This window comes from Dermochelys coriacea, chromosome 7 (assembly GCF_009764565.3).
Source record: "Dermochelys coriacea isolate rDerCor1 chromosome 7, rDerCor1.pri.v4, whole genome shotgun sequence".
Lineage (NCBI taxonomy): Eukaryota > Metazoa > Chordata > Testudines > Dermochelyidae > Dermochelys > Dermochelys coriacea.
Genome location: NC_050074.1, coordinates 121,528,519 through 121,541,991, shown reverse-complemented (window position 1 = coordinate 121,541,991; position 13,473 = coordinate 121,528,519). Strand labels below are relative to the sequence as shown.

Genomic DNA, 13,473 nt, shown 5'->3' with positions numbered 1-13,473 from the left:
ACATTACCTGACAAAGGCCGTTCCGCTTCCCTTGGATTTTTCCAGCAGATGCAGTTTATGACCCCAGTACCATCATCCACTGTAAGACAATTGCAGTAATCAAGGCAACAAGTGGTCTTGGCATTCCAAGAGATCTTAACACACAGCACAGCCCTACTTGTTTTGTCAGTACCCCTTTGGCTCAGCCATAGGAGGACACGTTATTTGCATTATTCTTCTAAATACTACAATACTTCATCTTATTCTGAATCGCATGCCAAAAGTAGTCCTCAATTTAGACTTTTGCAGCATTCTATCTCACCATCTGTTGAAAACTGCACTGTAAATGTTAACTCAAATATTTTAAGTAAAATCATAACACACTAAAACAAAACTCACTACCATATTCTGCACATCTATGGCCCCTTTCATCTTAGGATATCTTATATTAATTAGGACTTACAAAACCCACATGACATAGGCAAGTATTACTACCCTTTAACATTAAAACTGTAAATTCTTTGGGACCAGGACCACATCTTTATGTGTGTATGTACAGCACCTAGTACAATCCTGATTCAATGCCTCTAGGTGCTATTGTACTATATTATATATAAAAATGAAGTTAATGGAAGCAGAAAGGGGTTTAAACTAACATTTTCAAAAGTAGCTTCTGATTTTGAGTGGTCAACTCAAGGCAGCATGGGTTGATTTTTAGGAGTGCTGATCATCCATATTTTTTATCACCACGGTGCTTGGCACCTCCAGCCCTATATATCTCAAGTTGGGCATCCAAAAAAATTGAGGCTCTCAAAATCAGAGGCCACTTTGGGGAATGCTGGTTTGAGTTGTCCAGGGTTACACAGCAAGACAGCCGCAGTGAGAAATATGCTTCGGGGAGCCTGACTCCCACTCCTCTTCAACTAACCACAATGAAACTAGGTAGTCTCTCAGTCACAGCAGAGGACACGCCAACGTTCTCAATAAAACTCTTCTTCCCCTACCCCCATTCCAAATTTAAAAAAAAAAAAAAAAAAAAAAAAAAAAAAAAATCAGAAAGAGCTGTCAGACCTGAGGCAGAAAGATGGTCTTAAGGAATGGTACTGAGATATACAGGTTCTGATCCTGCCAAACACAATTCTACCATAACCTTGGGGAAGTCACTTAGGTCAAGATTTACAGAGCTGGGTTCCTAGAGTTTGGCCCCTATATCTATATTTAAGCACAGAAATAAGTGGTCTGATTTACAGAATGCTGAGCATTCACAGATCCCCCCTGAATTCTAAGTTTTAGCCTTTATCTCTGTACCTCACTCCCCCTCCATGCCCCCAGTCAGCAAATGGGGCTATTTACCCATTTTAAGGTATGCAGCAAGGCTTAATTCAATGTTTTTAAAGTGCTTTAAGATTCTCAGAAGGACTAAGTCACAGAACTGCAAAGTGAAAGAGATGGTCCTCACAAATCCAGCCATGTATTTAGGGAGGAGATTTTTCAAAAGCACAAACAGTAGTGAAGGCCCTAACTACCACTGACTTTCAAAGAGAGTTGGGCACCTAGCTGCCATATGTGCCTTTGAAACAATCTCCTCCACTGTTGTTCCAACTGCTCAAATATCTTGGCACCAAATATTCTGCTTATGTGCCATCAAAGGGTGACAAAGTAACGAACAGCTTATCAAAAGAGATCAAGAGATGACTTCACTACAATGTTTTAGCACCTTCTCAGGCAGAAAACACCAGGCACTAAAAGGTTCTTAAATCTAGCAGAAAAGACCGAATAAAAACCAATGGCTGGAAGCTGAAGCCAGACAAATTCATATTAGAAGTGAGAGAATTTTTTAACAATGAGGGTGATTAACTGCTAGAAGAAACTACCAAGGAAATGGTTGATACTCCATTTTAAGACTGGATGCCTTTCTGGCAGATAAGCTTTAGTCAAGCACAAGTTATTGGGATGAATACAGCAGTAACTGGGTGAAATTTCAAGGTTTGTGAAACACAGGAGAGCAGACTAGGTGATCTAATGGTCCCTTATTATCTTAAAATCTGTGAATTTATTATATTAAAGTATACCAGTATAAACTTCACTGCCTACCCTTAAATGGGAAAGCATCACTATATCAGTGCTAGAATGTATATCATACTATGGATGATGCACAGATTTAACTCACCAAGATAGCTAGTACTTCTAACTGTATCAGCACTACTATCTGACTTCCCAGGCAATGCTATTATCATTTCCTGTACAGAGGGAGGTTTCATACAATGAGGAAAAGCCGCGGTGTCCTACAGGTAAGACAGACGATACTACCTACCGTAGTCCTACCATTGACAATGAACTAGTGAGTAGGAGAAGTCAAAAAACAAAGCCACCAAATGATTTTATATTGTTCTATATAGATCAAGATAAAACAAAACTGTTTGAAGGAACTTGTCCAGCCAACACCCATCAATTTCCTTGAAATAAACTATTTAGTAAATAAGAGAGCAGAGCACAAAGATCCTGTCCTAGCAATGCAAGTGTCACAATTCAGGACTAGCTGCAATTCTCTGGCCTCCGAGGGCACCCTCCTCAGATCTTAGACTTCATGCCTCACCCCTCAGAGGGTACCTCTACATTTCAGCTTGGAGGAGTCATTCCCAGCTTATGTAGACATACAGGACCTATTTAGCATGCTGTCTCAAGCACAGCTAGTAGATAGCAGTGAAGCCAGGGTAGCCTGGGCGGTGGCACAGGCTCGCTGTCTAAGCACATACCCATCTGGGCCTCCTGGGTATGTATTCAAGCAGTGTGCCCAAACTGCCACTTAGGCTACCCCAGCTATACTGCTATTTTTAGTACACTAGCTTAAGCAGAGCTAGCGCAGGTATGCCTACACAAGCTAGGAATCACGACTCCCAGATCAAATGTAGGCACACTCAGGGCAGAATCCTATGATTATCCCACTCTTGGACCAGGTCCTAAGCTACAAGACCCTGCAGACTGACTCTAATTACTGTACCCAGCTGGACCTCTAGGGTATCTTCAGTACTTCTCTTCAGGACCAATGGATTATAGTGACCCAAAGACAGAAGTATTGTTACATCATGCTTTGTTTCTATGGTTAATGAGTAAAAGGATTTTAAAAACACTGTAAGGTCTACACACGTCTATCTTACCTAAAGTCTTGCCATCCCTTGACAGAGGCCATAGGCAGGTCTAAGTTCCCAGAAACCCTAGCCTCTGGAGTCTGGGTACCCTTAGCTCTCCCTGCCTCTGTCAAGGTCCTGGTTTAAATCCAGCTAGAAGTTCTTGTTCTCAGGTTTTCCCCAAGCTGGAACCTGCTGCCCAAAACCAAACTGGTGAGTTTTATGGGAGGTCAAGCCAGCAGGTCAAAGAAAAAAAAATGGCTTTGCATTGTCTCAAGTATTTTGTTCTGTTTTTTTTCCTTCAAGTCTAGAAATATTAACAAGTCTAGTCAAGCTTGGTTTTGCAAAAGACTTCTTGGAAGCCTTAAAGATGCATATAGAGAGTTCTCACTTTAATAGAAGGGGTGGGAGGTTCTGAACTTTATCAGAGACATCCATTCTCCTAAATGTTCACTATATACTGATGTTCGATAGTAGTCAACAAAAAAGTAGATAGAAGTTATTTTCCCTCTCAGTGGGCCAGACTTCATCCTTTTCTCATTTCACCACAAGTTCTTCAGTCACTATAGTCTTCCATGGCAGAAAAGATTTAGATTTCTAATGAATGAATGAATGAATGAATGAATGAATGAATGAATGAATGAATAGAAAATCCAAGCAGAAACAGATGTGTGTGTTCAAGGGAAGAGATGGGAAAAATATCTTTCAGGTCTTCTTTATATCTCAGAAAGTCAAAAATACAAGAACATTTACCCTTTGCAGGTCATCTTTAAAAACAGATGGGAGGAGGTTGACTGCTGAATAGTATGAGGCACTACAGCTGATGCAATACTTGCTCCCTGCCTCACCAATCAGAGACTGTTTAGCTGAGAGACGTAAAAAGTCATGAGCAGAAAACGAAGAAGTTATAATTTACACTGGTGGAGTCAGCCTGACTGAGGCTGAGAACAGAACAGGGAGGGGCAGCTTGGCAGGTATCCTCAAATCTAAACCAAGAACTGTTGAACAAAACAGGAGCAGAGTTGGATGGAAAAAGGTAGGAGAATAGGCTAGATGATAGCTCTATTCAACCCTGTTGATCTAGCATCTGAGACCTTAAGTCCACAAATTCTCAGATTCTTTTGCTTTTTCACCCCTCTGTATCCTGCACTGGTCAGATGTCTTGAGCTATCTTAGACCAATATGTGGAACCCTATTTCCCGTCAAACATTCTTGCAAACTCAGATCCTTTTATTATACCGCAGCAGCATCCAACCAGACCAATTGCTTGCCAAAACCAGAGAAGGACAGACAGACAATCTAAACGCAGGAGACACTTTAGTATTTAGTCCAACACAAGGTATCATTAGGTTTCTGACTTCACTTTCACCACGGATCATCCTTCCACCTCTTATTTAAGGTATTTATATGAACCCTATTACCATAGCATCTGAGTATTTCACAATCTTTAATCTCTCCCTCCAACACCTCTACAAGGCAGGTAGTGATATAATCCACATTTTATAGATGGGGAACAGAGGCACAGGAGATTAAGTGACTCACCCAGACTCATACAGGAAAACTTTGACAGCAGGGAACTGGATCTTGATCTCCCCAATCCCAGGCATATGCCATAACCACTGTTTCATCCCTCCCTTTCTCTTCCCAGGTGCCCCAGCCACCTGATGTGCCATCACTATTCCAGTGTGCCCTTCTTTACAGCAGAAATTCCAATTTAGTACAAGGGCCTGGCAGGGGAGTTAAAGAAAAGAAAAAGCTAGTTAGTGAAAACGTCTGAAGTTTGGGAGAAGTTGGAGTGGAAGGGAGAAGCTCCTTGTGGATGAAGGCACGAACTGCTGTGCTGGGGAAACATCAATATTCTTTTACTAGTGAGGTAGAGAGCAAGCTACACGTCTCATTCAACAGCAGCATTTCAGGCCAGTAAACAGCATGGGTGGATTCAGAATCCCAATTAGTGTGTCTTTGCAAAACAGGATGATGGCTAAGGCCCAGTTTTTTAAAGCTATGTGGTACTAAAAATGCCAATAGGCACCCAGTAAGATTTTCAAAAGCTCCTAGCCACCTAACTGCCAATGGGAAAATTCCACTAGACACCTATCTGCATTTCTGCACACCTAAATACCTTTAAAACTCTGGCCCTAAGACATGGGGGCAAAAGGGCAAAAAGATTAGAAGGGATCCTTTCAAGCTAATAAGGAGAAAAGGGAAGTGACTTCCCCTTTGCGAAAACCATTAGATCAATATACATTTGATAAGAGTTTTGCATACAAGTTAAGAACAAGAGTCTGTATCCCTGGATTCTATTCCTTGCTCTGACTCACTCAAGGCCACACAGCAAATCAATAGTACTTAATCATGCCTCTTCAGCTTCCCCACATGTAAAACAGGGATCATACTTTCCTGCCTTTTTAAGTGCTTTTAAGTCGTCATCGGAAATGTGTTACAAAACAGCGAAAAGTATAATCAAGAAAAAGTGTCTTTTCAAAAACAGACAATGGTCCAAACCAATGAGGCAACTTCTAGGTTCTAATGGTTACAAAGGTTGGAGTCCAAGAAATGCTAAGAAATAAAAAACTCTTCTTACCTCCATAGTTATAGAAGGCATCTCGTTCTTTTGTTAGAACCACTGTCCCAACCACATCCACCTGTCTTATTGGATGCCCATTATAAAAGAATATACCTATGAAGAAAGACACAGAACATTTCTGTTAGGTGTGACCGAATACTGCTTGCAGGAGTTCTACATTGGTTAGCCATTCACGTCATTAGAAAGAGGATCCTCTTGTTCTTTTAATGAGTTTTAAAGTTAGCGAATATTTACTTATATCAAAAATATTTGATGGATGAAAATGGGAAAAAAATAGTAGTACTAGTTCACTGAGTACATGGAAGCAGAGTACTAGTTCCACCCATTTACTATGCTAAAAGGAGATGTCAATAGTTTCGTATTTTGTAGTCAGATACTGCAGCTCTTCATAATTTGATCATCTCTCTCCTCTCTTGAATATTTTGACTAGCAGCAAAATAGTTAAATATGATTTTATTTGTCATCATTAGGCTTCAGAGTAAATTTTCTTTTAAATAAATACGAGCAGTTTATACATCTCCCCGTACTTCTTTTTTTAGGCTGTCTGCAGATTGAGGCAGATATTACTGACTCTTTTACATTTTTAAGGCTATTTTCACTACCAAAAGGGCTAAGGAAGGGACCATTTAAAATAGACAACTTAGATTCTGAAGCACAAGATGCAGGTATCGGGAAACTCCTAGCTCATTTAACCCCTGCAACCAGTCCCCCATAAAATATCCCTTCAAGACTTCATTTCTGTGCTTCTATGAAATAGACTTTGACAACGCTATTGAGTATCAAAATGTGTCCGAGAAACCTCAAAGTCCTTTTGTCAACTTCTGTCCAGCATTCACTTGGGAAATACAGAGGCCACTGAGACCACCCAATACCTTTATCGAGAAACAAAACTAAAAATACTAAAGTAACAATGTTGCAATATACCATATATACAACCACAGAATGCATTAGTGCTCATACCATCAGAGCAACACACTGTGTAGAAAGGAGAGAAGATAATTTAAGAGATTTAAAATTACTTGGACTGCTAATTATTTTAAATGCATACATCTTCAATTTCAAAAGATTTCAGCCCCACTGAGATGCAGACCCATATGATGTGGACAGCTGGCAACTAGCATACGATACACTGAACAAAACTAGGAATTAGAGGGAAAATTTTGGCTCAAGACACCAGGGCAAATCCCTAACCTTATGAAGGAAGACATGGGATATTTTAATGCACACACACAACAGTTTAATGTGCAGAAGGTCAGTTAAATGTGCAGAATTTAGAAAAAAAAATCAAAACCAATTGTAACCCTAAAATATCCTATCTTACATAGCCAGAGACATAGCCCGAACAGGTCTTCAGTAACCTTAAATGGGCCTGGAATTAACTTTTTCACATTACTGAGTCACAGGCAAGTTTTCAAGGTATTGCACAAGTGTTTAGCCACATAGTTCTTATGTGGAAGTTGTGCTGATAAAAGCTCACAACATGTGTTGAAGAATTACCCACTGCTGTGATCTCAGAGCTGGGTATATTTGTTGTGCACCTGCAGATCAGAGCTAGAGTGGGAAACATTTACAGGACTCAAGTATCAGGGGGTAGCCGTGTTAGTCTGTATCCACAAAAACAGGGAGTCTGGTGGCACCTTAAGGACTAACAGACTTCTTTGGGCATAAGCTTTCGTGGGTAAAAAACCCACTTTTTCAGATGCTTGGAGTGAAAATTACAGATGCAGGCATTGTATATTGATACATAAAAAGAAGGGAGTTACTCACAAACTGGAGAACCAGTGTTGACAGGACCAATTCGATCAGGGTGGATATAGTCCACTCCCAATAATTGATGGGGAGGCGTCAATTCCAGGAGAGGCAAAGCTGCTTTTGTAGTGAGCCAGCCACTCCCAGTCCCTATTCAAGCCCAAATTAATGGTGTTAAATTTGCAAATGCATTTTAGTTCCGCAGTTTCTCTTTGAAGTCTGTTTCTGAAGTTTTTTTTGTTAAGGAATGGCTACTTTTAAATCTCTTATAGAATGTCCAAGAAGATTGAAGTGTTCTCCTACTTTTGTATGTTACCATTCCTGATGTCCGATTTGTGTCCATTTATTCTTTTACATAGAGACTGTCCGGTTTGGCCAACATACATGGCAGAGGGGCATTGTTGGCACACGATGGCATACATAACATTAGTAGATGTGCAGGTGAATGAGTCCCTGATGGTGTGGCTGATGTGGTTGGGTCCTCTGATGGTGTTGCTAGAGTAGATATGGGGACAAAGTAGGCAACGAGGTTTGTAACAGGGATTGGCTCCTGGGTTAGTGTTTCTGTGGTGTGTAGTTGCTGATGAGTATTTGCTTCAGGTTGGGGGGCTGTCTGTAAGCGAGGACTGGCCTGCCTCCCAAGGTCTGTGAGAGTGAGGGATCATTTTCCAGGAGAGGTTCTAGATCGCTGATGATGTACTGGAGAGGTTTTAGCTGGGGGCTGTATGTGATGGCCAGTGGTGTTCTTTTATTTTCCTTGTTGGGCCTGTCCTGTAGTGAGGTCACTTCTGGGTACCCGTCTTGCTCTGTCAATCTGTTTCCTCACTTCCCCAGGTGGGTACTGTAGTTTTAAGAATGTTTGATAAATATCTTGTAGGTGTTTGTCTCTGTCTGAGGGATTGGAGCAAATTTGGTTGTATCTTAGGGCTTGGCTGTAGACAATGGATTGTGTGATGTGTCCTGGATGGAAGCTGGAGGCATGTAGGTAAGAATAGCGGTCAGTAGGTTTCCAGTATAGGGTGGTGTTTATGTGACCATCACTTATTTGCACTGTAGCGTCCAGGAAGTGGATCTCTTGTGTGGACTGGTCCAGGCTGAGTGAGAGAGTGAGTGAGAGAGTGAGTGTGTGTAAACTTTTGAAATCCAGGTTGGAATTCTTCAAGGGCCTCCTTCCCGTGGGTCCATCTGATGAAGATGTCAATGTGGCGCAAGTAGAGGAGGGGCGCTAGGGGACGAGACCCGAGGAAGCATTGTTCTAAGTCAGCCATAAAAATGTTGGCATAGTGTGGAGCCATCCAGGTACCCATAGCAGTGCCACTTACTTGAAGGTATAAGTTGTCCCCAAATCTGAAATGGTTGTGGGTGAGGACAAAGTCACAAAGCTCAGTCACCAGGTGTGCCGTGGCCTCATCAGGGATACTGTTTTTGACAGCTTGAAGTCCATCCTCATGTAGAATATTGGTGTTAAGAGCCTCTACATCCATGGTGGCCAGGATGGTATTTTCAGGAAGATCACCAATGCACTGCAGTTTCCTCAGGAAGTCGGTGGCATCTCGAAGATAGCTAGGAGTGCTGGTAGCGTAGAGTCTGAGGAAGACAGTGCAAATAGCCAGATAATCGTGCTGTAAGAGAGTGTCAATGCCTGAGATGATGGGGCATCCAGGGTTTCCAGGTTTATGGATCTTGGGTAGCAGATAGAATACCCCTGGACGGGTGTGTCTGTGTAGATCTGTTCCTGTGCTATAGCAGGGAGTTTCTTGAGCAGATGGTGTAGTTTCTTTTGGTACTCCTCAGTGGGATCAGAGGATAGTGGCCTGTAGAATGTGGTGTTGGAGAGTTGCCTGTTCATAATCCGATCTGTTCATTATGACTACAGCACCTCCTTTGTCAGCCCCTTTGATTATAATGTCAGAGTTGTTTGAGGCTTGGATGGCGTTGCGTTCTGTACGGTTGAGGTTATGGGGCAAGTGATGCTGTTTGTTTACAATTTCAGCCTGTGCACGTCTGCGGAAGCTCTCCATGTAGAAGTCCAGTCTGTCATTTCGACCGTCAGGAGGAGTCTATGCAGAAACAGACTTCAAAGAGAAACTACAGAACTAAGATGCATTTGCAAATTTAACACCATTAATTTGGGCTTGAATAGAGACTGGGAGTGGCTGGCTCACTACAAAAGCAGCGTTGCCTCTCCGGAAATTGACACCTCTTCATCAATAATTGGGAGTGGACTACATCCACCCTGATCAAATTGGCCCTGTCAGCACTGGTTCTCCACTTATGAGGTAACTCTCTTCTCTTCTCCTCAATATACACCTCTACCCCAATACAACGCGGTCCTCGGGAGACAAAAAAAATCTCACCACATTATAGGTGAGACCGCGTTGTATCGAACTTGCTTTGGCCCCCCTGTTCCTTGTTTCCTGACCACCCCCTCCAGAGACCCCCATCCCTAATCACCCCCAGGACTCAGAAGGACCCAGAAGTTTCCAGAACAGGGTGTGGCAGTGACTTGATGCATTCAATAACTGTTTGGAGGCTGTATATCATGTGTTCACTGTGAACAGCCCAACTGGGTGGATCATCCTCAGAGAGCTGAGCTGGAGCATGGGGGTGGGGGGGGGAAGGGTTTATAAATATAAGAATTTCAGACAGCCCTGTAGACTGTCAGTGGCTGACCTATGCAGGACCAAGAGATGTATTTGTCTGCTGTGAGAATTCGACCTCAGTCTCTGCACCTCTTTGGATAGAGGCTATAGTCTTCTGCTTCACCACCAACTGAGAGAACCAGTGAGCTAGTAAACCAGAGGCTGGAATAGTGTTGATTGTGGAGATCCCCTGACAGGGTTCTGAATTGTTTGAAAGGACTGAAATTCTGCCATTTCTCAAACACTGCAAAGTCCAGATGTACACACATTCCATACTATGGTCAAACTATAAAGATTGAGAAATCACTCACAATCAGAGGAGACATGTTTTGATGTGCGTGCACTGAAGTATAGAAAATGTTATGCTGAAAACCTGTATTTGAATGTTTTTTTTTTTACAGAAACAAAAGGAGGAAAGTCAGTATATGAAATACCAGTAGATGTACTGTCTAGTATCTTTGTTTAAAAGTTATGCATAGTATCCAAAAGCCTATTTACAAGGTTTGGAGTGCACTCTTTCTGAGCAAAACAGAACTCTTTCAAAATTCCCTGGAAATTATTAACATCCATTTATTGAGTTTTACATACTACAACCCTAAGATTTAACTCTGTGTAATGCTTTCTGAGAAGTCTTTAAGAGACAGAACTTTGGCATGTGCTTCTAGAAAAAGTTGCTGAGGTACAGGAAGAAGGGAGTGTATAGTTATACAGAATATAGCCTGTATATACAGTTATATAGCATGTAGCCTGGTCATTACCCTGTCCCCATTACAAAGACTGTCTGAATAGAGGTATAATGGATAGGACATACATGTGGAACTGCCCTCTGACCTCTTTAGGATCAGGGATCTTAAAAGTTTTGTTAAAAACTGGAGCCCTGTATCTTTAACTGAGCAGTACAAAATCACAGAAGCATAGAATCTTTAATGACTGCTGCTAGTGAACTGCTTTTATACTATTCATAGCTTCCCTTTCTTGTTGATAAGGTGCTGTCACATTGCAGAGTCAATCTGGCTAGCTGCACTTTAACATGGAAAAAGAGGCTCATTTCCATGCTGTAATTACATTGTGTTGTTGAGTTTGACACCCACTCTCATTTCAAGGCCTCTGGGGCATCACAATTGCTGCTTTTATCTGGGTGGTTTTCAGCCTTCATGTCACCATATATAACAGGAGAGAAGGCTGGGTTTACAAGTTTTCCCCAGTGTTGTTCTAAGGGATTAATCATGGTTTCCTAGAATCCTAGCAGCTAAACCTGGAAAAAAGACTTATTAGATCAATTAGTGGCCAGGGCAGGATCATTATATACAGTACATTCTTCAGTGATCTGTACAATCCCAACATAAATAGATTTGAGTGATGGGCCTTCCGGCCCTTCCTTAGGGAGTCTGTGCCACAATCAAACAGATCTGACTGCAAAGATGTTTTCCCTTAAGTTCAGCCTACATTTACTTTTTAATTTCCTCCCATTGCTCTTTGCGCCGACCTAAGTCATTCCCAATTATCATTAATGACTGGTTTATAGCCAATTGTATACTTAACAGCATCTGGTCTTTAAGAAACCCATTAGAGGAGGGGAATTTTGGCAGCAAATTTATACATTGCCCATCCTATTCCCCCACCAGCCTCCCACCGAACACTTATTTGTGTATGGTTCTATTCCGATGGTATTGGATATGGGTGAAAAAGACATGCTGGAAGGCACCTAGGATGGTTCATATAGTGCGCGCGCACGGGTGCACCCCCCACCAAAGAGATGGACAAGAGAACACACACACACACGTGTGTTCCATGACTTTTCATCCTTATATGGGACTACAAAGTCTGTTTGTATACACACATGTACACGCATGCACATGCACACACAAAGGACTGCAATGACTTTGGTTGTGCAAAGAGACAAATCCACAGGAAGTGGGGAAAACTTGCATGCCCCAATATTAAAAGGGTGGTATCTTGACATGGTAGAAGATACATCTTCATGAGCACCTTATTTAGAAGATTAATGACAAAAATTGTGGCAGATGAGGACTCTCTCTCAAATAAAACCTAATCGGATACAAATGAGAAATATAAGAGCATATTTGGGAGAGGGAGAAGTGCTGTAGTTGTCTAGGACTTTAAAAGAAGAGAGAGAGTATGTTTGTTGATGTTCATCGATTTTTATTCTTCCACTGTGTGCTATTATTGTTTAGCAGCAGCACCTAGGAGCCCCAGTCATGGGCCAGGACCCCACTGTGCTAGGTTCTGTACAACACACAGAACAGAGAGAGACAGTCTCTGTATTATTGTTTTTAAATCAAGAAAAGATTAAGTAATTAAAGATGACAGTGTCAGTTCTTTCGAGGCAAGGACGTTCTTTTCACTAGTGTGTGTATAGCACAATGGGACCATTATCTCAGATTTAGGCCTATAAGTGCTACCATAATACAAATAGCCCATTTTAAAATACAAGATTAACCATCAGCAGTATCTCCATATTTGGTCACTGCCCCAGGTCAATAGGTTTGAAAACATCCATCATATCTATTTCCACAGAAGTAAATATGCTGGATCTTGTACACTCTATGTTGTCCCTAAGGGCACAACACTAGATGTCAGGAGAGCATAACAAAGCCAGTTCTTGACTTCCGGAAGGAAACTAGCGTCATTCCGGTTGTCAATGAAAAGTTAATATATTAACAAAAATCAAGAACAGTGCTTCAAGAGTAAAGCAAGCCAACAACCTTCTTTTATTCAAGGGGATAACTATATGTACCTAGTCTTTCTTGTAGATAAACTTACTCAGGACTAATTGGTTTTCCTGATTAACTCTCTAGGTTTCTCTATGGGTTTTCCTTCCCTTGTCCTTTCCCATAAGAACAGTCTTAAGTCCTGCCCAACAAAGTTTGGGGTACAGAGACCCCACCACAGTATGGAACAAACTGCAGCCTGTTTAGGTTCTTCTTAGTGATAACAGCAACCCAATGCCAGCCCTATGCTGCGTTAGAAAAATGTATATATGTGGGCGATATTGGCTGGAATTCCACAGGAAACAAACAGCAAAGCATACAATTTCAAACAATGGTTAGGAAATAAAAGGTGTGGCATAAGAGTCAGCACAGAAACTAGAATGAACCACAAGGCTTTCCAAATGCATCCGATGAAGTGAGCTGTAGCTCACGAAAGCTTATGCTCTAATAAATTTGTTAGTCTCTAAGGTGCCACAAGTACTCCTTTTCTTTTTGCAAATACATGAAGTATCCTTCATTCATATTTAGAAACCAAACAGGTAAAGCCCATTCCTATTTCTTACTACCTATGAATGTGCCCAGACAAAAAGCACTGCTCTTTAAAAACATTTAAATACAAGAAAGTGACCACCTTCCAACACAAAAGCAATAAAAGA

General features: G+C 41.5%; 1 protein-coding gene across 8 annotated transcripts in view; it reads right to left on the bottom strand.

The window, feature by feature from the left end:
* STN1 (STN1 subunit of CST complex) overlaps positions 1–13,473 on the bottom strand; it is a 76,526-nt gene that overhangs the window by 37,287 nt on the left and 25,766 nt on the right. For 6 of the 8 annotated variants that reach the window (XM_043519869.1, XM_043519868.1, XM_038411066.2 and 3 more), the window contains 2 exons: positions 5,692–5,787; positions 8–79 (listed from right to left, as the gene is read on the bottom strand). In XM_043519869.1, coding sequence (XP_043375804.1) covers positions 8–79; positions 5,692–5,787 — 168 coding nt within the window. The remainder of the gene's footprint in view (positions 1–7; positions 80–5,691; positions 5,788–13,473) is intronic. The other 2 variants (XM_043519870.1, XM_043519871.1) reach the window with 1 other exon arrangement.